We start from the raw sequence: 27,637 nt of genomic DNA, 5'->3' as shown, positions 1-27,637 counted from the left end.
TCTAACTGTCTCCAAACCAAAGGCAATGCAGGCCATCTGACTTTAGTCTCCCTGGATACAGCAGTTCTAGGCCCACAACCCAAGTCTCACATCTGAGAGTTATCTTTGTGTTTTGGCTAGACTTCTTGGGATGGCTAAAGACGGTGTGAGCACACAGTGACCACTGCTCTGAGTGTCTTATTGATTTTTTCAGCAGGCCTTTCAACAGACTATGGTTACAGTCAGCACTCCAGGGCTTCAAGGGGATGAAACTGAGCGTTGTCATCCTGAAGACAGTATCTTGTAGGTTAGATAGGGCCCTGTGCCTCACCTGGGGCACTCTAACTTCTTTCCTCGGGGGGCCTTATACACAGAAGTTCCCCTCTGGTTTTAAATGGAATGGTCATGTAATTTTCTGTAAAATAATGTGCCGGAGGAACCAGCCACCTTGTGTAGTTGTGTCTGTGGCAGAATGGCAGGACATGAATGTATGTCATGTGCAGAAGCATGCAATTGTCAAAACCCTCAAAACTTAATATTGGTGCGTATGCTATGCTTTCCAAAATATAGAAGTATCTCATAGGGTTTCAGAAGCATTAGTTAAGATAACTTAGAAAACTACTAGTGCATAGTAAGTGTTCCATAAGTGGCATGGGATAACAGATTATCACATTCTTCAGTCTGAAGTCACCATAGGGTTGGGACTTGTATCTTACTCTCTACCTTCACTTCCACATCTTTGTCCCTATGCTCCCCTGGCTTTGACCCTTCATGCTTACTTGACACATTCATCCTAAAGCAAGCAAGCAAGCAAGCAAGCAAGCAAGCAAGCAAGCAAGCAAGCAAGCAAACAAACAAGGCCATCACTCCTCATTACAGAAGTCAAAATGTGCTTCCAGTATCTCTGCCCATAGTTGAGACAGACTATCTCCTTTGTGTGGCACATATGCAGGAGTATATAGTAACAAAATTCATTCAACTTCCTGTTGGTCATCTTAATCATGTAAACTCTGCATTTGTAAACCAACTTGAAAGGATTATCAATGAAATACCTCTATTTAGAAAAGACCTGGTTCACTGGGCAGTGGTGGCACACACCTTTAATCCCAGCACTTGGGAGGCAGAGGCAGGTGGATTTCTGAGTTCGAGGCCAGGCAGGTCTACAGAGTGAGTTCCAGCACAGCCAGGGCTACACAGAGAAACCCTGTCTTGAAAAAAACAAACCAAACCAAACAAAACAAAACAGAAAAGACTTGGTTCAAATTCAAGCTCTGATGGCTGGCTGTTGACTGGACCTCTGTTTTATATGCACAGGGCAGTGTTCCCTTTTTCCTCTGGTGGTGAGAGGTATGGACAGTAGCCATATCACTATAGCCACACAGTATTTCCGCAGAGGAAGTGCTTGCCTCCTCCCCAAGCCTAACTATTTCTGTATTCACCACACATTCCTGCCCACCAAAAGGCAATCAGGAGGATAAGATTCATGACATTTTTTACTTTCCCATTTCATCCATCACAGAGTAGAAGCGTGTTTTGTTTTTTCTTGCTAGACCTACCCATTTTGAAAAGTAGATGCTTGTCAGCAGACATTCTAATACACTCAAGTCTTCGAGAAATGCATCTGTATAAACATCTTGGCTAGCTAAATCTGGCAGATTCTTAACTGATCAACAATTTAGCTCTGGCTCCCCAGACTGCAATGAGGCTGAATGACACATCATCTTTTAATGAGATAGTATTACTGTCACAGGGCTGTCTGTTTTACTTCAGTACAAGCGCACTGACTATATTGTGTCTTAACCAATAAGGTACACTGTTTTCCATGGTTCAAAGTTAAGCTTTTATTCAGTTTTAAATTAAAAAAATAAATTTCATTATTAAATAGTGAGATGGGTCTAACTAATGTTCAGAGAGTTTGTTACTCAGGAACCAGGGGTCACAATTAATGGGGGGAGATCACCTAAACTAAAATTATTAGTGTTGTTTGTGTAAAGTTCAACAGTGGCATGATTCCAAAGAAACTAAAATACAGTTTTAAATGTGTACAATGAAGGGAGAAATGAATCACTTATTTTACTACAAACAGAAGCTCCCTTCCCAGTGCCAGCCAGCATGGTTACTATACCACAGTGCTAATGTCATCAGGCTCATCTGCCTTCTTTTGCCTGCTTGGCAGGGATTTCAAGTATTCAAGGTGTCTCCGGGCATCCTCCTGATTCTGCCTCACATAGTACACCACATAAGAGATCACCATGGTGAACCAGCCAAACATGGTGACGAGCATGGCATAGTCAGTAGTCTTTTTAGGGAGGTTACAAAGGTCAGCGTCATTGGCAGCATTGAGGAAAGGTCTCCCAGCATGCTCATCCAACACTGATGTCTTGCAAATCACATTGTGTGCTGTCTCATGATTGGATGCCATGCTCCTGAGAACTTGCTGGAGAGTACAGTCACAATGCCATGGGTTGTTAGCAATCCTAGCCCTAGCCTTCAGATTATTGAAGGCATTTTTGTGCACACTTTGAATCCTGTTGTCAGACAAATCCAGGGTCTGCAGGGTTTCTGCTACTCCTTTGAATGCATGCTCGTCAATAAACTCGATGCCGTTTTTGGACAGGTTAAGAACTCTCAGTTGATGGAGGTCCTTAAAAATCTCATTGGGGATGGATGTGATCTGATTGGAGTCCAAATACAGCAAAACTGTTTCAGGAGGGAGATCTCTGGGTATTTCCTTGAGATTTGCATTGCTACAGGTGACATTTAATCCCCCAGAGGAAGAGCAAAGGCAGCCCTTGGGACACATACTGGCAGAATGAAAACACAGTATCATCAGTACAAAGCTTTGGAGGAGGAGACACATGGAGAGGGAGCGGGACAGCCACAGGTCGACCAGATTCATCCTGGAACCTCTGCATAATCACGAGTCCATTCCTCATTCACTCCAAGTGTTGCATGTGTTCTGCCCCTGACCACACTCTGGATTTCCTTCCTGGGTGGTTCAAAAGGATGCAGCTAGCACACAGCCTTCTTCATTATTCCTGTCCTTGCTTGGGAACCTAAAGGAAAGGAAAGCAGATGCAATTAGCTTTTCTGTGAGGAGACATGCATGGCAATTAAAAAGTGCCCTCAGGAGTCTGCCTAAAGTAGGGGCAAGAAGGTGAGGTAGGCAGGTAATTTCCATCAAGGCCACTGGGAATTTCCTGTGTAATGGGAATCTCCAACTGAAAGTCCCAAGGCTGGGGAGAGGACTCAACAGAGGCCAACATTTCCATATCCCTTTACCTTGTTTTCAGCCAGGGCAGAATTAGAACAAACTTCTACGATCTCTTCTACTCCTCTCCTGGACCCTTCTAAGGCAATAAAATTTAATTGTGCCTTTTATGCTTCCTACAGTACCAGAGGCATTATGCAAGCCAGTCCTTCATGTGGGCAGAAAGGAGAACTGATACCTGTATTTCAAGGCTAATAATCACAGACAGAAATGTCTGTTGTGGGCTTTCAGAAGATATTCAATGTAGAATATTGTCTCTAAAGAAACATCTGACTTAAGAAGTGGGCAGTGCTTCGGAGCTTCCCTGCACAATATTGCCTAAGGCAAACCAACAAAAGCCTTTACAGGAATGGCTTACTTCCCAGGCTCCCAAGACTATACTGTGCCTGGGAGGATGCTCACAGTGTATCCTAAAGGATTCTCTGTCTGTTTCCTAAACAACACATATTCAGCTCAATTGAAACAGGGCAAATGGCTTTAAGGCTTTTTATATAACAGAAGATAATTAAGAAATACTGGCTTCTAGGACATCCATAATAGGATATTTATTCTTTTGCAGATGCACACACACACACACACACACACATACATGCATGCACAGGCAAATGCACACACATATGTGTGTACACATACGTGTCATATATGTTTATATATAGTATTATATACTGTGTGTGATTAACACACATATGTTTATATATAGTATAAACAAACATATGCACACACATGCACACACACAGACACACCCATTTTATTGTTAGTAACAGCCATGGAAATTACTCAATAGATGATTTTCTTTCATATATGTATTATATATTGTATATGTATGCACACATACATATACACACACACTGTTGGTTTTGAAAAGAGGTGTGGGAATTTCAAAAGTAAGTGGTACTAGCAGTATTATACAGTTTCCTCAACAGCAGAGAGCAGAGGAGAGAACAAAAGCCAGCATATAGAACTACCCTATGATAGTAGTTTACAGAGGGGTGAATGGATCTTAGAGAGACTATGTGAATTGTCTAAGGTCACATAGCCTGTAGGAGTAAAGCCAGAAATCCTGCCAGGACCTTTGCTCTGACTCATCCATCTCACCTCTTTTTCTACAGCCCCCACAGCTTCCTCCACTCCCATCTGCTCTAGGAGTGCAGGCAGGCTCCACAGAATATCGCCTTTGAACTTCTCAACATTATTATGTTGCAACTAGAACCTCTATGCTCTGGGTCTTGCTCTTTGTTGAAAACCTCACTGAGCTCAACTGAGGGGCCCCTGAATGGTGAAGAAGCCACACTTGACTTCAGACCTTTTCTTTCAGGATCCAGGGAACACTCTCAGCAGAGAGCAGCAAATAGCTTCTTAAGTGAGCAACAAATGACTGTGTGAATGTATCTTTTATAAAGATCCCAGATGGATAAATTCATAGACAAATGACTGCAAATGTTACCAAACTCCCAGAAAAGATGATTAATGTGATCTGGAAACATAATGAACTGAGTTGTTAATCATGAGAAAATTCGCTTAACAACAGAAGAGTGGTGTGGATGTGCTTTTGGAGTCCTGCATGCTTACAGTGTCAGAAAGTAAGAAGGAAGGAGCCCAGACACACTGGGCAATGGGCAAGTTCATGCTTTCCTTGAATCCATCAAACACCAGAACACATAAAGGAAGGCTACTCAGATGCACCGATCCCTCTGCCAATAGCTGGTTTCATTTGTGGTCACGAATCCTTGCCTCCCTCCCATATACACCTCTGAAACTACACTGTGACATTTATTAGTCTCTAATATCTATCTGTATGGGAGAGAAACCAAAAGAACAGGGAAAGGAGGGGCATGCAGACAAACATACGGGGGCCCAGAATTACAGACTAGGGATGACAGGAGGGGAAAAGATAAGAGAGTTTGTTTGGTGAAACTAGAGGAAGTCCACATCAACCAGGTGACTTCCTTCAACTCTGTCTCAGATACAGATTAACTGAAAGGTGGCAAACTCTGCAGGGCCTTCTTGCGTTTTTCTTAATTTGATTGCTTTCTGAATATATGTGTTCCCTAATTCAGAGTATAAGTTTCTTGAGGATATGGAGTGGTGCCTTTCTTATGTGGGAATAACAATAAATAGTGTACAAGCACTGTGTGGTCCAGCTTTAGTCTTTGTTAGCATTATTCGACCCCTTTAAATATCATTCTTTGTTATTGATTCAATATTACAAAGGCATTTAATTATGAAGTTGATTTGAGAATTATATGAGGTAATCGATCGGCAGTAAGAGTGCAGTACTTGTCAGTTATAGTTATTATCACCCTTCTTGGATGTGTGCCCATTATCTACATGGTGACTGGCACATGGGAAGATATAAATACTGTCACTGAGTGAAGCAAGGTGATTTTTAACTAAAAAACCATCTCATTAAATATCTATTGGTTCTACATGCTAATGTAGCAATCCTTGGAAACACTGTGAGTACTGGCACTAAGGAGATGGAAGAATGGATCTTTCCTCAATAGACTCCTCTAGACTTGGTCATGGTTTCTCGAGAATTACCATTCCAATATTGATGGTCACACATAAGAAACAATTCTGAAACACACTGAACACACTGACATTTCAGCAGAAGATTGCCCTCCATCTTGAGATAGGATCCTTTGTCTCCTAATGATCTATCCATGGATGGAACATCTGCTAGGTAATTAACACAGAACATCTCTTTCTTTCAGAGATGTTGGCTCCAAATAAGTGTCTCATTTTCTAACTGTGATATTTAAAAACTGAAGAACAAAGCCATTTGAGGTTGCCTAAATGGCTCAGCTACTGCAACTTGGTTTACTACCCCCATCTGGGATATAGTGACAAGAGATTCAGGATGTGGAGAGCTGCCATAGCCTGAAAATTTAAGAACTCTGATGACTCATGTGTTGAAATCTAATACTAACACAAAGGTAACATAAACATGTCTGTAGAAAAGTGATCTCTGTTGTGTAGCATTAGCACCCCTGTAAGCATGACTAGAGAAATTCTTGTCTCTGCATTCCATGAGGACACATACCAAGTACCATCTTTGAACCAGGAAATGAGTCTCCACTATATGCAAATCATTTTGAGACTTTGATCTTGGATTTTCCAGAACCATGATAAGTCAATATTTATTAAGTCACTAGAAAAAATGGACTAGTATACTGTTCAGGAGATACACACAACAGCTCAAATATCCAATCAAAGTGAGATAATTTTCACAAATGGGGGTGGAAGGGGTGTGATGCTGATTAACTGCTTCCGAATGATTGCCAGCATGGCCTGGCCTTAATATAGTGTACAAATGGACAACAACTGGAGAACAGACGATTCTCCAAGAAAGAGGAAAATATTCTCTCATTGGTTATCTCCCACAAGAACAGTGTTAACAGGAGCATAGAAACATGACTCAACCCCAGGTCTATTTTGAATTAGCTTTCCATATAAAGGCAGAGAGAAAATAAGCTGCAGTGGTAGAGACAAGGATACCAGACTGACATCAAAATGAAAGTTCTTAAGAGAAGGGCTGGGGTTACAGAGGGATAGCATGGCCAGCATCACCAGATACCAGCTGTCTATGAAATAGACCTGAATTCACTGACAATACTTTTAACAAGCACCTTTCCTCACTCAAAAATCCTCCTATGAAGGCCCTAATTCACTGGACTCCATTGTCTTTATTCATGTCTCCCCTTGCTCATGTCAAACAGGTATCCACAATATTTCCAAATGTGGTGTGTAGGTATGACCTACTGTCCTCATGCTTTCCTCACATTTTCTAGCAACATATACCTCTGAGCTACAAATTGAATGTGGAGATTCGGTGATGGCCGTCAAACACTCTTTCCAAAATTATAGAAACTAAGTCTACTTAGGAGACAGAGACAGTTCACTCAGCAGCAGAATGACAGTCATTGTCTTGTTCTTGATTTCTTTCTTTTTTGTTTTCGTTTTCAAGACAGGGTTTATCTGTGTAGACCTTGACCGTCTTGGAACTCACTCTGTAGACCAGGCTGGCCTCAAACTCAGAAATCCTCCTGTCTCTGCCTCCCAAGTGCTGGGATTAAAGGTGTGCGCCACCACACCCGGTTATTTCTTTCTTTTTGTGATTGAGGGATAGACAGGACCATTGAGAAATGCTAAGCTAGGTATCAGTAACCCTGTGGGCCACAGAATGGACCATTGCAGAAAAGACAGATGTACTAACTCCATTCTGAATATATCAGCTACTACCCAGAAGGATTTGTTTAAAAGGCAAAATATTACAAAACAAGAAAACTTTAAACTCAAAGTCTGTATCAAAACACTGGGAGAAATATCTCACAATTATATACATTGATAATTTTTATGTGTCAGAAAGTAAGAGCATACATATAAAATATATACCATATATATGCATATATAGTATATATGTATATATACACATATACAAAATTCATATATGTACACATAAATGTGTATATGTACATATGTGTGTGTGTGTGTGTGTGTGTGTGTATGATATGCCATTTAAACCATAGGATATCAACACCAGTAAAGCAAATTTAAGTTGAAACATCTATGACCTTTTCTAAAAGTAGAAAGAACATTTAATGTCAACATACATGAAAAGAGCAACATGTTCTCAGCCCCTCGAATGCAGAGAGCAGTACACTTTTTCCACAACCAGTTTCACCCCAAACTTAGAGATAATCTTTGCTGATGTAATGATAGCAAAAGATCATCTCCTTAAGTATGTTGGTAAAGAAGCTCCTTACAGTGGAATCACACATATGTGCAATGCTTATAAAAGGGATAAATATGCAAATGGAGCATACACTTACAATGCTTCTGCAGGCACAGGCAATTTCCAAAATGAATAAGAACTTGAAGCAGATAGTGGGTTCAAGAGGCTACCAGAAGGAAAGACTATACATTGCCTACTTCTGTATAGACTACAATTCTTATGGCATAAAACTACTATTATAAACACTGAAAAGATAGTAATACAAGGATACCATGGAGTAGCATAAAACTAACCCAATTCTGCTCATCTGCAAGTAACTGTTCTCCCCAGACAAGTACTGGACTATGGCAGCTCAGAGGACAAAGGCAGATCACATTTCAGGATAAGAGATTGAAACATAAATGAATAATATACAAAATATTTTCTCTAGTTTTTGTACCTGCCTGCTATCCAGGGTCCGGGACAGAAAGCTACATGTGCACACGACCCAGCAGCTCCAGAGGATGTCCAAGTTTGCTCAGACCAGAATCAGGTCCAGTGGACTCTGTGAAGGCTCAGATAGAGTCCTTTATTGTCTTCACACGTGCACACTTGCCTCTTTGTGTTTGCCCAATGCCGGGGCTAGTGGCTGGCTCGCTGGCTATGTGAAAGAATTCCAAATGGAGAATCCTCACTTATTCTTGTTTGCAGGGCTTCCAGTTACCAAGTCTAAAGTTCATCAACTGCATCTTTTCAAAGCTAGATTTCTAAGAAAAAAAATTTTTTGTATAGCCATGCTCAATATGACTGCATATTCAATTTTGAAAAGAGTATACATAATATATATCGTAATCTATTTAATTTCTAGATTAAAAAAAACTGATAGTGATGAACAGATTGCTTCAGGACCTTATTTTGCATTACTGGGATCATATTTGCAGATCATTTCCATCAATGTGTTCTCCTATGAATTTTACTTTCATCCTATTCACAACCACACACATCACAGGAAGGTGCAGGGAAGGCATCATCTGAGGAATCTGAAAATAAAATTGTACTTTGCAGCCTTCAGCTTCATCCAGCGATCCCCCAGATCTAGCACAAACCATTAGCTCTTTCCATTGCTATCACCTGCACCCTGACATCCATCGCTGGTGTAAACTGCATTTCCACGGTATTTTCCCAGGTCACATGACTACCTTTTTGAAACAGAGCAAAAGTCATTATCCTCAGCGGCCTGTACCCAGATTTTCCTTGCTCCGTCTCTTGTCATGCCAGGTTAAAGTGACCCGATTCAGGCCATCCCACTAATAAGAAGCCATAATGATTCCTTTCCACTCCTAACAGCCTCCTTTCCCAGCCGCTACACTCATTACACAGACAAAACCTGAGTTTCACAATCATAGACCACTTCATATTCAACTAACAGTATATGGTTATAGAGAAAGAAGCTACCAGAAACTATCACAGCTGAAAATCTCTACAGTGTGGAGTTGCCTCCCTGATTTCAAAACCAATAATGAAGCTCTGGGTTGAGGTCAAGCCAAGAGCTCATAATAATGACAGCTGGGACCGATTCTTCCACAAGGCACCAATCCTCCCTGAGACCGACGACTCTCCTGCAGTATCCCGATAGACACTCACTATCACATTCTGCATCATGGCTACATACTTATTGCGATTACTAGACTACAGGATCTCAGTGTATACTCAGTGTATTGCCCATTTTTACATTATTTACATTAGTATAAAAATTATTGAAAGGAATTTGGATCTGTTCTCTTTCATCAATCACAGCTAATGTTTCATACTTATTACATACCTGGCAATTGTTTAGAAATGCATCCATGTAACAGGGTGGTAAAAATTAAGTTCTGACCAGGGTTCTGGTAAAATGGATGTAGAATTCCCAAATAAGAAGGTAAGTTACTATATGGTACTTGACTAGAATATGCTATTGTATCTAACATTTCCTAACATACTTTAATAATGAAAAAGGTCCAAAGGCACTTTTTCATCATCTTCTCCAAGGGGGGTCTTTTACATGACCCTTGGAGTGGAGTGAAAGAGAGTCATCAAGAATCAGAGCCAGCCAATGTGCTGTTTGAAGGTTGAGTAAGCTGTTCTTCAGTGTGTAAACATGGATGAGAAACTGGTTCCTATGGATCAGATATGGTTACTGAAGGCAAAGATATCCTCTGAACCAGAACAGATAATATATAGTTTCTAATATAAAATTACTACTAACAAGAAAATAAGGGAGGATGCTGAATGCTAACAAAGGAGTATCTTAGATTTAGAGGTAGGAACATCTGGAATTAATATGGCCCTAGAATAATGGAACCATAGATGTCATGGAACCATGTCATGGAAGAGTCTTAGGAGGGAATCATCAGGTTAAGTGACCATGAATCTTTCCATCTATTTGTACTTTGAAGCAAAGCTTACATCTCACCTGACCTGGGACTGAAGTGAACAGAACAGAGGAGGAAACAATCCCCACGTTCTCTCTTAGCCTGAAACGAAAGAACGTAGAGGAAAATTGGATATATGATTTAATGTTATGATTAATCTTCTGGAATAAATTTCTACTTTGATTTAAATTAGGTTTTCTACTTAATTTGATAATCTTAACTTAGGCTAATCATGAAACTATGGGTCTGAATGATGTTCTCATTAAGAGACTGGGAACAGTCAAAGAAAAAGAGATTAAGAGGATACTGGGGAAGAAAGAGGAATGGCATTTTCTCAGGGAGGCACAAACATCCTCACAACACTCAAGGAGCAGTTAAGACACTGGGAGAACAGACTAAGGCTTCAAAGACTACAGCCTGTTCATGGTACATCTACTCAGGGTCAGAAGCAGAATCTTAAGTCCAGCTTTTTAGGCTTAGTGAAGCACAACACTGTAGCACACTTAATTAATAATTCTAAAGAAGTTTCCTTCTCATATAACTCCACTAAAATGGAAACACCAGCCTAGATGCATTTTGTTATAACACAAACTTCTCTGTGATGTAAAAATGATGGCAGTATAGGAGGAGAGAAGAAGCCTTTGAGGACAGAAGTTAGACAACAAAATGTGACCCAGGACCTTACATCACCGACACTGTCGGCACAGAACTCATGCCCCTGAATTACCCAAGTTAAAACCTGGACCCAGAAGTCAGGAAGGAAAGAACTGGGAACCTAATTTCCCTTGACAGAATCTGGATCCCCAAAGATCCTTGATAGCCTCCAGATAAAACCTGGACTTCAAGGTGTTTCCAGGTAAGAATTTAGGCTCCAGATGTTCTCAGGGCAGAAACTAGGCCCACAATATCTCCAGGACAGATCTAGATGACCTCTCATATGCACTTGCTTTGTTCTTTTTTTTTTTCTTTCTCACTTCCAGTGGTGAGAGTTTATTAAAAATAAAAAAAAAAAGTGCTGGATTTTAATGCCAAACCAGCTCTCCATGAATCTTCTGACAGAGTCAGGTAAAACTGAGACTACAAGGCCTCAACTTCTCTTGCAAGGTCCCATAGTTCACCCTGACATCACAGTGGCATGAACCCACTGTGGAACAGCTTTTTTCCTGCGTAAAACCTACATCACGAATGCATCTTCTGCTGGATGGTCTTAAGTCTACTTGATACAAGGTATAATCATCAGAGAGGCGGAAGCCTCAATTGAAAAAAAAAATTCTTCCATAAGATACAGCTGTAGGGTATTTTCTTAGTTAGTGATTGGTGGGGAGAGGGAGGGCCCAGCCCACTTTGAGTGATGCCATTGCTGGGCTCATAGTCCTGGGTTCTATTAGAAGGTAGGCTGATAAAACCATGAAGGGCAAGCCAAGAAGCAGGGCCTCCTCCATGGTCTTTGCTTCAGCTCCTGTCTCCATGTTCCTGCCTTGTTTGAGTTACTGTCCTGACTTCCTTCAATAATCAAGTAAGATGCAGATCTATAAGCCAAAAAAACCCGGCTCCTTTCCAACTTGCTATTAGTCACAGTTTCAGCACAGCAACAGAGACCCCAACTAGGACACATTTCTAAGTGAACACTTGAGATACTAAGCAAAAAATGGCACTTCTGAACATTTTGTCGCAGTCCTACATGATCTAATGGTCACAATATCCCCAAAGGATTTCAGAGTTCTTCTTGTTCATGAATTCACTGTAAAAATAAATAAATAAAGACTTGAAGACTCTTCTGGTTTTCAGCCAAAAACTTTTCCTGCTGTGGGTTCAGAGAACAGGGTAAATATATCCTCATATCTTGACTAATATCCATAATTACTAGAGAGCATGCCATAAATTTCTGAGATTAAGTGAGAACCATCCACCTTGGCTTCTCTCTGCTTCTCTGTTATTATCTCTCAGCATGTGCTTATACATTTACAGAACTGAGAGCTTTGGAAACTTTTAAAATATAACCTCCATAAATTCAGCTCTCCAAGTCTCACCAGCCTGCAGATTGCTTGAAGGTCGTCTTTACAAAGCGCTATCTTACACTGGATTCAGATTTAGCTCTGTGTTCATGATAGATTTTTACTTTCTAAAAACTTTTTATCCTTCTTAACCCTATCCCATACGTATTTTATATTAAAATGATAATAGTCATTGGCTTGGGCGGGAAAACACCAGATTGAGACAAACCAAGGTCTAACAAGATTCAAATCTCAGCTTTACAAGGAGCAGTGTCCAGGGGTTTAGCAAGTCACATATTTTACACTTCAGATGTTTCGGAACATCCCAATATACCAAGGATAAACCAAAACATCAATAACATACACCCATTGTGCCATCATAGTTCTCAGGATATTGAACTAAATTCAAGGGAAATACATTTCCAGAAGCTTTTGGTCAAAAAAGATAATTTTCTGTATTGAACTGCAGTAGTTGAGACAAAACAAATCAAATGTCTTTATTGGGGAATGTAAATTATTTTCTCATACATAAAGGAAATGGCTTTTACCTTATTTTGACAAGGGATACATGTCAGACAAACTCATGACCTGGCTGCAACTCAGATGAAAGAATCACACTGATACTGACTGGAGGCATTGTAGAGTGAATGGTTATGGAAGGAAAACAAACACAAAATAACACAAAGGCAACCAAAGCAATAGCAACAGCAAGACAGCACACCTAACTTCCAGTCATTTAAAATTTAAACTTTGCTACTTTCTCATCTTTCCACACCACATTCATTGTGTACTCTAAAACCCTAATGTTTTGGACAAAAGAGGAGTTCAAGGCCTTCCTCATCTACAATCTGATGTTGAAGTGACCTTGGACTACAAACCCTGTTTAAAAACAGAACAAAGCAATGACCACAGTGCTTTAGCTGGTCCTGATGGACATATGGATGCAGAACTGCAATCTCAATTACTTCTGGATGCCAAGGCAGAAAGGTCACAAGTTTAAGGTCACCTCAGGCTATAGAATGGGTACAAGGCCAGCCTGGGAAAGTTAAGGAGACTCTGAAATTAGAAGGTAAAATAGAGCTGTGCACATAGCTCAGACGGCTTGCCTAGCGCTCAGCATCATTCTTTATTGAACCAACTAATAAGATGACAAAATATGGTAAAGTCAAAAAGAGCATTTGCATTAGAATGGTTTTGCATCTAACTGTTTTGTCCCACCACAGCAGTTATTAGTGATTTAGAGTACTTTGCTAGTTAATAGTTTTGTGATGTTTAGGGTGCCCTACTTAACAGTTCAATTCAGCATCTCTTTCTGTGAAATGAGTTGAGAAACACATTTCTAATGCATATCCCTCCTACTGTAATAGTCATGCTTCTTATATGGCCTTAGGTTTCTTCATATCTAGAAGTAGAGTCTTGAATCTACTTGGCTAGACTTGCTTTTGGCTACACTAGTAGGAAGCAGTAAGGAGGTAATAGGTCTGGTTGGAGTCCCTCTGAAATGACTTCTATACCCTTGCTTTTCTTCTGAGGACCCAGTCAACACACATTAGCATATTCCAAGGGGCCTGCTACTTGATGGGAGGCCACATAATATGGAAGCCAACTGTTTCACCTAAGGTATTCAAACTTGAGCCAGCCCTGATCCATACTTAGGAATTGCAGCCTGGTTTATCAAAGGCAATTATTTAATCTTTAGCTTACCACTCTGAATGAGGCGATGAGACTGAAAGAACTAATCTACCCACACCTGTGAACATGGCAAGTGCCTTGTGGGGTCTTTATTAAGTAGATAATAGAGACACATGATTTTACCAATTAAATAGCATGATTTACCAATTAAATATTCGGTCCTTACCCCATGCCTGACTGGTACTTGTTTAACATCAACTACTAAGCTCCTTAACAAAGTGGGACAGAGGGCTCATTCAAAATGCTGTCATTACTCCATGCTGAAAGACACCAGCAGTTCCACTGTCATTAGAAAATAAATTACTTAATGCTATTTGCTAACCATCACAGTCAATAATATTCTGGGTTGTTATGGTAACCTCTGAGCAGTCCAGAAAACCTGACACATAAATGAAAGATATTCATACAATCTGAAGGTCAGACTTGAATAACAAATTGAAATACTGTTTGCTTATGTTTCCTGGATATCTAAAACAATGAGGAATGTGGAAATATACACCTTGTGTGGGTCTGGAGCTGGGAGCAGGGATTTGGAAGTCAGACTGAGTCTAAACCCCAGATTCTTCACTAGACTTACCTTGATTGCCCTGTGTGTGAACAGAAAGCCCCAGAAGCCCTTACTGCTTTGACCTTTTATAGAGATAAAGCAAGATTATTTAGGTAAGACACCTGAACAGAATCTGGCTCTAGTCTGTAGATGACAATTCTGACTTATGTGCCTTTGTTGAGCTGTTTTTTATTTCCAGTTCGATCTTTGAAAAAAGGAGCCTATGTTTCTCTCCAGTTCCCAGAACCACCCCCAAAACAGAGTAATGTCAAAGGAAGCAAAGGTTATAGAAATTCAGTGGAAATTTAAGCATCATGTCTTGGAGATTCTGTGGTACACAAGTGCAATAAATAACAAGTCATTATTTCAGGACACTATGTTACTATGTGTCTTATATGGAGTCCCATCAGGCACTAACCAGAGCTCTGTGTTCATTACCCTGAAAATCCATGCAGTGCTCTCCCTATTGGACTTCAGTTATTTCCTTTCCATGAGCCTTATCTAGAACTGTGGCCTTTCTTATATTCTTCCTGAATCACCCAAAATGATATACTGAGATGGAAACCTGTTCCTGACCTCAGCTGGAGATGTGTAGGGAACTCCCACTTCTCAGCTTATCCATACACCACCTGTTCTTTCCTAACCAGGAACTCACAAATCTGGGGAGAGGCAGGGAAGTGGATGAGGGCCTGGGATGGAGGCGAGCTCCGTGAGTGGTGAGTAAAAAGGAAACCGAGAAGACTCCAGGACCATCTCATACCCAAAGCAGCCCTGTTAGCTGGACACCTTTCATCATATTGAACTGACAACCTCACATCTACCAGCAGAAGCACCTGTCACAGAACTGTCACCAGCATCCCTGTAACAACCCTTTGATTTCACACTCACTTTCTTTTTATTAAGCACCTGCAATGTGCGTTTTAAAAACCTACTTTCTCCATGATTGCATGCAGGATCATGGGAGTTCAAAGCCAACCTCACAGGTCCCATTTTGTAGTCTATATTTTCAAAGCAGCTGACTGTCCTTAAAGAGAATCCCATGTGTCAACCATTTGACTAATAACCTCAGAAAAGGCATTCACACAGAACAGGTGCTGTCATTGGGTTTTGGTTCTGAAGGGTGAGTCCCAGACAGCTGCATCTGCTTACCTATGATTGCAGTGGGCCCACGAAGCAGTCAGTGTTTAGGTCAGTGACTTGGATCTAGTTTAGAATACTCTTTCTCTCCATGCTGCATCTTTATTTTCTCAGTTAAACATACAATTTTCCTACCCTAAGCAGTCTTTCACTAAAGAAAAATCCCCCAAATCAAACAAGCTAATGTTATCTGAGATTACTGTCTTCTATGTCCCGTGCAGTGCCTGAAAGCTGTACTTGGAAATACACCTCCCTGAGTTGGCATGATTTTCCTCTGGGAAGTACCCGGAAAAATTAACAGCTACCGAGGGACTGAGCTTTATCAACAACATGCCAAATAATACTTTCCGAGGTCCTTTAATTGTCTTCAAGAAGGAGAAAGATGTTCCCTGTCTTCTTTTCAGAACTAACAGAACAGTTCTTTTGACACCCTTTTCTAAATTTCATTGCTTGTAGTAGTTTCACAGAAATAGCAGAAGAAGGGAAGGACAGAGAGCTACTAATTGAGAGCCATCCCTCATGAAATTATAATCAAAGAAACACAGTGAGCCTAGCCCACAAGGAAATGGAGGAGGTGGGGTCTAGTTCATGGAGGCTGATATCTGGCTGCATGGGAATTTACAGCATCTTGTTCTGGAATGACCATTTCCTATCCAATAGCCTTTCTGCCTCTCTGGGACAGACTCCTTTGCTGCCTCACCTGTTGATTGACTCACAAAGGTTCAGTCAACATAAGGATACAGAATGCCAACAGCTAACATACCAACCCAGTTTTTCTATACAGTCAGCCCGCACATAGGTTTGGGCAGGTATCTTATTTTTACTGAGTCAAAGATAGTGAGAGCCAGCATCTGGCATGGTCTCCCAGATTCCCTCATTACAAACACAGGGCTGAGGGTCACAACCCACTGAGTGCCTCTTTTCATTTCACTATTTTGAGCACAACAGTTCCTAAAGTTACAGATGGGAGGTTTGGAGAAAGTAGAGCAAGACATCCACACATGGTCCAGATAGCAGATCATCTGAATATCACAGCTGTGGGTATCCCCAGCTGTGCTCAAGTTGAGCTGCTCAGTGAAGGATGGAGTGGCTGAAAACAGGGCAGAACATCTCCTGAACCTCAAATGCTCATGGGTAGAGCTGGTCTTCGATGTTACTCAAGGCTGACTTCAGCCTCATCTGAGCTGTGTGCAGTCCACAGGGAAACAAATGAAGAAGGGAAGAACAGAGATTCACTAACTGGGAGTAGTTCCTCATAAGCTTAGGTTCAAAACAAAAAGAGAAGACCCAAGACACTGTTAAATGGAGTTTGTTAAAGTAGTCAGGTCAGAAGCCACTCGAGGTTCCCCTCTTCAGCAGGAAGTCAGGTGATATCAATACATCGGTACTGATTCTGCTGTCTATATACACTGTCCCCAACCCTTGCCTACAGGCCTTGCCTACAAGTTTCAGGAATACACACACTGGAAACATGGAGGCAAAACACTCACAGGGAGTGAAATGCAAGGAGAGATGGACCTATAAAAGGATTGTTTTCTCTTTTCATTGTGTTTGGAGAGAAAGAATTCATCATGGATCCTGGGCATGTAGAGCAACTACATCTACAGTGTTCCCATGCCCAGCTGCTGGATCCCCTGGGGTCAGCATCTCTGGACAAACTAAAATATCTGGCACTTGCCTGTGACAGGAAAACTGGGGCTCTGGTCACATGGATAGCTGATACTTGCCAAACAGAATCAGTTCGCAACAGATAAGCATGAGTGGCAGCAAAAGCCACACTTGCAGCTCCACTGCCAGAAGCGTACAGGAGCTGGAAAGCAGACTCCAGGCAGTGATTATGGGGGTGAGCTGGGGACAGCCATTGCCTTCTGCTGGTGCTGGCAAGTTGTTCACTCCAAGGATGAGCTTTTCCCCAGCACAGGGGAACAGCATTATTTTCTGTGATCTTCTATTTAAAATATGTGCCTGCTCCCCTCTCCAGTGGATCTTTCTTGGCTGGCCAGAAAAGGGGAGATGTTATGATGGTTGGAAGATGTGGGCATATTTGTGAACATTCATTGTCTTGTTTTTTGGCTTACACTGCAAAGTCACAATCCATCATTAAGAGAAGTCAAGGCAGGAAGTCAAGGCAGGAAGTATCAGGAAGCAAGGACTGTGGGTGAATGCTATATTCTGACTCACTCAGACTTGCTCCCAAGGTCACGCTCAGCTTCCTTCCTTATGTAAGGCCCAGGGACAGCTGCTAGGAATGGCACTGCCCACATTGGGCTAAGCCCTCTATACCAATCATCAAAACAAATTCTGACCTAGACCTTCCCCCAACTGAGACTCCCTCACATGACTCTAGGCTCTGTCAAATATGCAGCTGAAGCTACTATGATATTCATCCCACTATTATTAATCTTCGATGATTTAAATGCTCATTAGTATATAGTAAATATGCATAAAGTCAGCTTCATCCAAACATATAACATACATTCATCATATTCACCCCCACTGCCCTATCTTGTTTCCCAGACTTAGAACAGCCATGTCATTCTTACAGGGGTGACAGCAGCACCCAAGTGAGTCTTTTTTGAAATGGCTACCAAGAAAGCTTCAAAGAGATATCTTTACAGAAACAAAGCAAGAAAGAAGTTGCCAAGGATCTTTGTGGAGACTGCAGAGAAGCTGTCTGCTTGTGTGGCTGCTCTGCTCAGTAACCAGGGATGGATGAGATAAGGCTGCACTGGGTGGTAGTGTCAAGGCCAGGTTTTTGACTACTTTAGCTGTTGATTTTCTCACCCTTTCCCATCTGTCTCCTTGGTGGTCCCTGGCCATTTTCCCCAGTCATTATCACTAGTACCAGAAGGGAGGACAAGGAAATGAAGAGTGATGAGATTCAAATGAGTCAATTCAGCCACTGGTAAGCTGCTCATCTCCCAGTACACACAGGGAGGAGGCTGCAGTAGGTTTCTAGTCTCTATGTTATTCCCATCCGTCTCCTGTGCTGCCAGGCAATCTTGAGTGGGCTGTATGGAAATGATCTGTAGGATAAAAGAAGAAAGAGGGAGTTCTCTCACCCAAAAGCTTCTTCAAAGAGTGGTGTTATGCTCTGAGCAGCATGTCACAAAGAACAGCCACTGGAATCTTATGTTAATGAGATTAACGCATGTTTAAAAGAACCCATGTTTGGATGAACAGAATCTCATCAACACTAGAGGATGAGAAATGTGAGCCCTGATTATCACAGCAGCAAGAAGATGTGTGAAATTTTCACAATGACCAGACCAAGAAAAGAATCTTGAAGGCAGAAGCAAGCAACACCACGTTAAATCATTACAAGGTTGGAAAATGAGAGAAGACGAAGTAAGATTTTAAACCACTGTACTGTCACTGATACTTGTGGGCTGCTACCTGGGGAAGACAAAATCACTTTCTTTTCTTCAGGCTTGGTGTGGGGAGCAAAATGAGATTGGTCAGTATTCTCCTGCTTGCTCTTTCATGATAGCCAATGTTGGGTACCACTTGTATAAGTAGGTACTCCTGCAATGAGGGCCTGACAACACTGGAAGGACTGGAAACATTTCTGTCCTGTTGGCTTCACTGAGCCTCCAGGAGCAGCTACAGCCAATGATTGGCAATCAAAGGTGAAAAGACCTGGCCATCTCAGCCCTGGTAGACTATTCTAAATCTTGAGCTGTTGTGAATTGGTCTGGGTCTGTCATATGGCTGCATCAAAGCCACTGCCCTCTCTCCAGTCCTATCCACCACAGGTGTCAGTCAGTCTTTGGGGCACTTCCCAGTAAACTTCCTGAATGAAAATAATTCAGATGGTCTATATTCTAAACAGGCAACTGTTCATTTATACACCATACTGCAATGAATCCAGCTCATGGGTTTCTTCTGAGTTTAAGATTTATATTATATTATATTATATTAGTATTTGTCACAAAAAGAGAGACTCTGCTACACATCAAAAACAAGCATGCAACGTAGGAATGGGGTGGCCTCGGGACAGAAGAAGGCTAGGAGTTATGGAGAAGGGGATTGAGTAAGCATTTTGAGCTTCTGGTAATATTAAAAAAGCAAAGTCAAAGTTATCCTAAGAATCTAGATTACTAAGAAGCAACAGCTACATCATCATTAATGTAAAATGGAACCTATAGTAGGCCAGAATATTGGGGAAAGTAGAAGTAAGGGGATGGGTATGATATTAGAAGACCCTATTCTGTCAGTGAGCCGATGACTGTTCTTTTTGACTAAGCCTAAGAATATGATATTCTCTAAGGCAGCTATTGGTAATAGACATTTTGTAAACGCTTGCCACCAGAGGAAGACATTGTAACTGAGAAGCTGACTTGCCCCATTGAGCATTCTATGTCTGAGCATACTACGCCACTGTATCACTTGAATGGCACCATGTTTAGACTCCAGACTCAAAGAAATAAAGATTTGTGAGCATAATGCCTTTGCGAATTACTTTGTAGAAAATTTCCATTAATTGATATGCCTAAGTTGAGGGAGGGATGGCTTAAAATAGTATATGCAGTAAGGTGCTTATAAATGCAACAAACAGAGATACATTTGGCTTGATGCACCCTGTCTGTGTCCCAGCTCTTGAAAAGAAGCATCCCGAGAGTGTGTCCCGTGTGGCTGGTGTCCTAGCATCACCACACTCCTCTAAGATGACCAAAGCACCATTCTCTGATTTTCTAGGACGCTGGAGAACCATCCCTCTCTACTCTTCTTGCTATAATCATGTAAACCCCTGGGCTAATGAGCTGTGCCCATAACTGTGTCAGCTTTAAGCCCTCCCTCAAATTAACATGTACTTTTCCCAGTCTCCCTAAGTCAGGTTGTCACTGAGAAGTACAGGTCTCCATACTGGGAAATTACAGGAATGACAAATGAAGTTCCCTCTTTGGAGAGATTGCAATTTAGAGCTCATTACCACTGCACTGTGAAATCTACTTTCACTGTCACAATCCTGCAAACTTCTTCTGCAAATAAAGGGAGAGAGACTCAGAGCCATGCCAGGCTTTGTCCATGTCACAGGCTACTGAGATGGACATCACCTTTGAAAGCAATGTGGGTGGAGTACTCACTGCAGGAAACAAGAAGAGTCAAGGCCAAGAGAGGTGAACTGGAGCTTTTAAAAGATCCTCATATGTGTGGGGACAGAGTAGCAAAGCCGCCCCTGGGGGAGTTCTCTGGAATGCAGAATGAGACAGGAGCTCATTCTGAACCTGGATCTTCCCTAGTGAAAGCTGTGGCTTCAATGTCTGTCATCTGATAAATCCTTGTTAAAGTGCAACTACTATTGTAGCAGCATGAAGATGAGGAACTCTGGAGCACCAAAGCCTCCTGCCACCTAATGGCACAGCACTAAAGACTCTCAGCAGACACTAGAGTCTTGGCCTTCTTAGCCTTTAGGGTTTCTTGAAGGAAATCTCTGTTCACAATATGCCATTTGGTAATTTCTGTTACAGCTACATAAAACATGCTGCCAAGAGAGGGACTTTTCACCAAGCCTGCAAGATTTGGAAACAATGGACCAGACAGTACCAACAAGAGACAGAAGAGGGGTGGTGACATGTATTGTGTTAAGTCAAGGCTGCAACATTTTACTCCTATCTGCTAGATTCCCAATCCTGTGTGATCCTTTGATGTCCAATAAATTAAAAATGACTCGATTACCTGAGAACCAGCTGGGCACAGCAGTTCTGTATAATCTGCTTGGACACTCTTAGTAACAAAATAGTCTTCACAGACAGACCTAAAATGTTCTCAACTTTGTTTTCAAGACAGGGGATGCTTCCAAGAAATTGTTGGCAAGCCATGGTCGTGAGTGAATTACTTGAGCAAATCATCTAAATTGGACGATTGACCAACAGAAATGAGATGGATCCATGGCAGCGCAATCAGCTGGAAGGATCCAAGAAAATATTAAGAAGAATGATCTGTGGACTGACAGTCAGACTCTGTCTCACACCAAGATTCACCAGACAAAATGCACTGAAGTGAGAACAGAGGTTTATTCCTGAAAGAATCTGGTGGCATGCCATAGCCCAGCTCTGCCCCAGCAGGTAAAGGAGCAGTGTGGAATAGAGATCAGACTAGGCTGTTTATCTTGGACTTGAAAAGACAGATGGCCAGTGGGCTGGACAGGGTGGTGGGGTGGCCATTTTTTTTTAGTAGGAGGGATTTCAGAATTGGAGTCTTGGATTAGATTCACTTCTTAATAGAAATGACAGTCATCCCTAAACACTGTAACTTTACTCATTCACGACCCTCCTACTCCATGTTGGACTCAAACACTGAAAATATCCTTATGTGTTCAGGAATCTTGTGGCTCAACTCCATGTGCATTCCCTAAGACCCTATGTACAGTTGCAAAGACCATGAAAGGGCTTAGGCCTGACTGATAGGTCTGGACCATCATAGTGCAGTTACAGGATGCAAGGTTTTTCAGTATCTGGAAAGCCCTCATCACAGAGTAGTCAACATATTGGAAGCCATGCTGTTGAAACGCCATCTTGAAGTGTGTCATGTCCACAGCACACTCACTTCCCTTCACTTGACTTTTGAAGTTAGGAGGCAGGGCACACAGGGACACACACAAATCAACATAAAACAAAACAAAACAAACTAAGCAAATCCTACATACTTTCCTAGCTTTGCTTTTCTGATATGACTTCACTGTCTCCCCTTCCGAAATAGTATCCTGGAAGTCATAACATGTCCTAATAATGTCTAGAAAACAAAAGTTCTCAAAGTCTGATGAAGTAGTACCTGCAGATTCATGAGTTCTAGGACAGCTTGAGCTGCATAATGAGTACTATCTTAGAACAAAAAGAAAAAGACAAAAAAAAAATCTTCAAGCTATGCTTCCAGGGCTACAGACCTAAATAAATGAAGTTGGGATTGCTTCTGCCTGTCAGTCATTTATGCCACACTTTCTTGAGTAGACAGATATGAGTGCCAATATCTCAGTTCTTGCATTATTTTGTGTAAATACACTGGAAAACTGAAATAGGAAACACAAAGCTAACAAAGGTAGATGGAAGCCAGTGCTCTGACACTGAAGTGCTGCAGTATATGATGGTCAATGAATGGCAAGGAAGGAACCCTACTCTGGGGTATAGCATTGTCAAGTGAGGCTCTGAAGAAAATGACACTTATGTTGGCTGTGTTGTGTCATGGTGAAGGACTGCATCTTCAAATATTTGTTCCTGTTTGTCCAGGTGGCAACTGTCTTTCCAATGGCATTTGGCTAAAAAAACAGTGCTTTAGCCCATAGCAGGACTTCCCGGATTGAAATAAATAGCTCTTCCCATGAAGAAAAAGGGAAAGGGAAATGTGATTTTCCAAGTAACCAAGAGAAGTGATAGGAAGTACCAGAGACGACCTTTTCACAGCAGACACTATGATGTGCATGGGATGGGAGGAGGACTTCAGTGAACCTGAACATTTTCTAGGACAGAGTAGTTGCAATGCAGTACTGGCTATATGCAAAGGGGCTTCTATCCTAGACAAGGTGTCAGAAAGCACAATGAACACAAAATAATCAAGTTGGGCAAGGCAAAGGACTGGGATAAAGCAGTGTGAGATTTTTTTTTTTTTTTGGCTATAGTGTAGAATGGATCTAGTTAACCACTAATCTGGCAAATACACTACATATACTGATTTATTAAACAAATCACTTTATTTAAACATTCAAAAACCTTCATTTGTTTCATAAACACTTTTATTTACACCAAGGCCATCAACCATCTGGTGCTTCTCCTACCAGGCATAGGCACTAAAGCTACCACAGCATTAAGAAGAACAATTGTAACTATTGTGGTCAATGCTAACGGAGTGTTATTCACAAAGGACTTTGTGTTCTTTGCTGACACATCTACCTATTGTACTTTCAGGTCACCACAAAAGTCCAAACCATTAGCCTCAGTCCTTTTAATATCTGAGGAAATCAAGGCTCAGAAAGCCTTCTGATATCAGTTGTAAAGCCTGGTATGCACTGTTGCCTCTTGCAAAGGAGACACAATAGATTTGCCGCAGGAAGCTGGGAGGAAAAGGGGTTTCATATGTTACTGTTACGATGCCATTAAAAGAAATGTAATTTAGTCTTAGTTTTCCAATCAATTGTTCTGTTACAACTACATAGTTGATACATTTTCCTTATAAAATCTATACTTATATTAGTTTGTTAATGAAATATAGTGTGTTCCCACAGAATTGGCATCATGGTTAGTTAAAAAGACTTTCATAAAAAAATGAAAGATAAATTAAAAACAATCAAGCACACATCAATGGGAAACGAATGGGCTCACCTCCCTCCCTTCTTGCCTTTCTCATTCTCCCAGGAACTGTTTTCCTGGTTAGGGTTTCTGTTGCTATGATAAAAAACAAAAACAAAAACACAACCATGACCATAAGAAAGTTGTGGAGCAAAGGGTTTATTTGTCTTAATCTTCCATATTTTAGTCCACCATTGCAGTAAGTTAATATAGGAAATCAAACAGGGAAGAAAACTGGAGGCAGGAGCTGATACACAAGTCATGGAGGCATGCCTGCTCCCTATATCTTGTTCAGCCTGTTTTCCTTTAAAATTCAGGACACTATGGACTGGGTCCTCCTTCATCAATTACTAAGGGAATGCCCTACAGCTGGATCTTATTGATGCATTATCTCAACTGAAGGTCCCTCCTTTCAGATGAGCCAGAGTGTCAAGTTGTTGTAAAACTAGCCAGCACAGCCATCTTTTTTAGCATATAAGCAACCAAATAAATACTAGAGAAAATAAACATGTTTCTTCTTCTCTGTCCAATATCAACTTTAGTCTTTAACTTCAAATCCAGAGGCTAACAACAAAATAGAAAAGAAAGCCACACCCACACAAGGGTGGTTCTTTAAAATACTCATAAATCTCTGTTTGAGGACATGTCAAAACAGTTTCCCACTGTGAGGCAGGCAATACCATGCTTTATCATATTTTTAAAACCATTAACAATCCACAGGGAAGAGCCAGTTATAGTTTTTTCCTAGGAATTTGACAATACAACCAGCTTCTCTACATTACTCATGGCTTCTGCAGTGTGTAAGAAGGGGCCAGAAGTGCATTAGTTGTACGTTCCAGAGGGAAGCTGCACGTGTGGCATGTGCAACAGAGAGGCTCACCAGATCACAGAAGAAACTTACAACCACCTTTCATGGTGGCAAAAAAGCAAGTGAGCTGTGAAGTCATATTTTAAGTGTCCATCAAGGAGTTCCCAATTCCTGACTTGACATAGACTTGGAAACAAAGTAGAATTCTCTTCCAGTGGAAGTGTGAAGCTAAGGTAAAGGTTCCTTCCTGGCTCCATAGACACACGAGGATCAAATGCAGAACTTATCAGGACTCCCAAGCACACAGTGAGACTTGAATTCTATACTTAATATTTTCTTTCTCGATGAATTTTCAAGGAGGAAATTAATGCCAGGGGCTTTGAGAAAATAAGCAAAAGTTATTACCTTTGGGTTCACAGACATAGTAAAATGCTGACTGGGGCAAGAACCAGGAGATTCATATCTTTGTGAAATTTTCTGAGGATTAATTTCAGTTAATAGTAGAGGTTTGTATTTCCCTCTCTTGGTTTTAAAAAACCAATAAGATAGGCTTAATTATCAATCATACTTGATACTTCTTTCTATAAAAACAAAATTGACCTTGTGGGCCTGCAACTGCTGGTTAGCACCAGTGCAATTTCCAGCAAGTTATTTTCTCTCTGTTGCTCAGCCATTTTACATGCAATAGTTGTCCCTTCCTTGAGGTTCACAATCATCATAGTTTCTGTTTGCCATAGGTCTAGCACTCAGGACAGTGGACCAGGTGGACCAGAAAAGGCCTCTATACTATCTGGAAATTTCAAACTTCTCTTGCAAAGGAGACCATCCTCACAGAGAACAGAACAGCCAGGATTGATAGATCCACAGAGCAGCTCTTTTTTTTTCTGAAGACAGTTAGACAGAATGGCATGAAGCTGCCCACTGTATGTTGTAACTCACAGTGGAAATATAAAGAACTGCCTTGCATGCTGGATTGTGTCAGGAGCATGCTAACCTGCTATGTGGGTCCTGAATCCTTAGGGCTGGGCCATGCTTCTCCTTTCAGGTGCCTGGCTTGGGAGATAGTCTGGTGGACAGTCTTGCTGCTTTTTTTTCTTAAATAAGTGATTTTAGATGATGGCCCCCCAAAATGATGTTGTCCAATTCAGTAGAAGGTTGGGTAGAGACAAGACTATGTGAATGGAGACCTAGAGAACAGGAGGATACGCCATGTGACTAATGTAGAACTGAGGCACCTGAAATACTGACAGGGCATATCACTGTCACTTAGCCACAGGCATATATCTCTGCACTGTAGAGAAAGTCTCCATGAGATAGAATGTTCACCTGAGCAAGCATCAGTGGCTCCATTCATTCAGCCAACTGTATTCATTGATATTTGAAGCTCACTATATGCAAGATGCTAAGAAGCATGGGTGCAGAATAAACAAAACAGAGGCCAATCTCCACAGCAGTGACTACACATTACACAAGGGAGCCACTGCCTATTATTTGGCAACTAATTCCTAAATACTAGTGACAACAAGGGGTCATGGGCAGAAGGAGTGATCCCAGCACTCACTCCCAAACAGTCTCTGCCAGATGCTGTGATTCTAGGCAGATGACCTAATGGCTCTAATATTTTGCAAATTATCTATAAAATGACAGCAAGACTGCATGGTCTTTCATGTCTTTTTCAGCCTGCTTCTCTTAATAAATAAAATACTAAGAAGGCACTTTCTTGTTCTGACAAAGACATTGATAAGGTTATAGAAAGCAGTTGCTTACCACCACTTAACACTGGGATTTCTCTCTCTCTCAGGAGCTTTGAATTGCTTAAGAAGTTCCCAGATCATGTGAACTAACAAGGAGTCCATTCATAAACAGATCATCAAAGACAGTGGCCCTCCTGAGAAGAAAGTTTACTAGTGTCTAGTCACTGATGTGCAGATTGGCCTCTGTGGTATTTATTCTGCATCCATCTTTCTTAGGATCTAGCACATAGTGGGCTCCAAATATCAATGAATGAAGTTGGCTGGATGACTGGAGCCGCTGATGTTTTCTCAGGTGAACATTCTATCTCATTTCTTTACACTGTGGTTACGTGACAGTGCCATGCCCTGTCACAGTCTCAGTCTTAGTTTAGTCACATGGTGTGTCTTCCTGTCCCCTAGGTGTCCTTCATATGATCTTATCTGGGTGGGTTGATATTAAACTCCATTAAGTCATTATGTGAAAAGCAAGCTCCTATGTTCTTTAGCTCTTTTGGGAGCACATGCCCGTGTGTGTACACCTGTGCACACACCTGCCATGGCACACATATGAAGGTCAGAGGATAGTTTTGAGGAGCCATTTTTTCCTTTATGTGTGTCCTTGGGCTTAGACTCAAATCATTAAGCTGATGACAAGTATCTAGCTACTTTGACAGCATTTTTTAGCACTATAGTTAAAGATAGTCATGTGGAAGTTGTAATTGGGTGGTTATACATGGAAGAAGTGTATAGGACAGACCTTATTACTTTCTAAGATGTGAAAGAAAGCCTGGGACAAGATTTATTTTTTAAAATAAGTTCAGTCAAAATATGCAAATCCGAGGTTTGCCAACTCCCTAGAAGCTGACTGATATTTTACAGCTCCCTCCACTGTTCCTTTAACAATTTATTTTCATTAAACTTAACAAGGAATGAGAAGTAACCCTGAGTGAGTTTACTCTAGGGTAGACTGACTCACCCTGAAATTCATCAGGCACTTTCTTTATTGTCCTTTCATTGATGAGGCCATAAGGTGCAGCAGAGACCTAGGAGGAGGAGAAGCAGGAAG

At 41.3% G+C, this 27,637-nt stretch overlaps 1 protein-coding gene across 3 annotated transcripts in view; it reads right to left on the bottom strand.

Annotated features, from left to right (window-relative positions):
• Nucleotides 1-1,008: 1,008 nt before the first annotated feature.
• The window catches only part of Lrrc3b (leucine rich repeat containing 3B), an 88,189-nt gene continuing 61,560 nt past the window's right edge, over nt 1,009-27,637 (bottom strand). Inside the window, exons 1-3 of one of the 3 annotated variants that reach the window (XM_085828351.1) lie at nt 15,761-16,032; nt 8,425-8,731; nt 1,009-3,035 (exon numbers count right to left, since the gene is read on the bottom strand). In XM_085828351.1, the coding sequence (XP_085684477.1) occupies nt 2,099-2,878 (780 nt within the window). In that variant the 5' untranslated portion in view covers nt 2,879-3,035; nt 8,425-8,731; nt 15,761-16,032 and the 3' untranslated portion in view covers nt 1,009-2,098. Of the gene's footprint in view, nt 3,036-8,424; nt 8,732-15,760; nt 16,033-27,637 lie in introns of those variants that run through there. The other 2 variants (XM_085828352.1, XM_021182468.3) reach the window with 2 other exon arrangements.

This window comes from Mus caroli, unplaced genomic scaffold (genome assembly GCF_978045245.1).
Source record: "Mus caroli unplaced genomic scaffold, Mus_caroli_1 scaffold_12, whole genome shotgun sequence".
NCBI classification, from domain to species: domain Eukaryota; kingdom Metazoa; phylum Chordata; class Mammalia; order Rodentia; family Muridae; genus Mus; species Mus caroli.
This window is presented reverse-complemented; position numbering and strand designations above follow the sequence as displayed.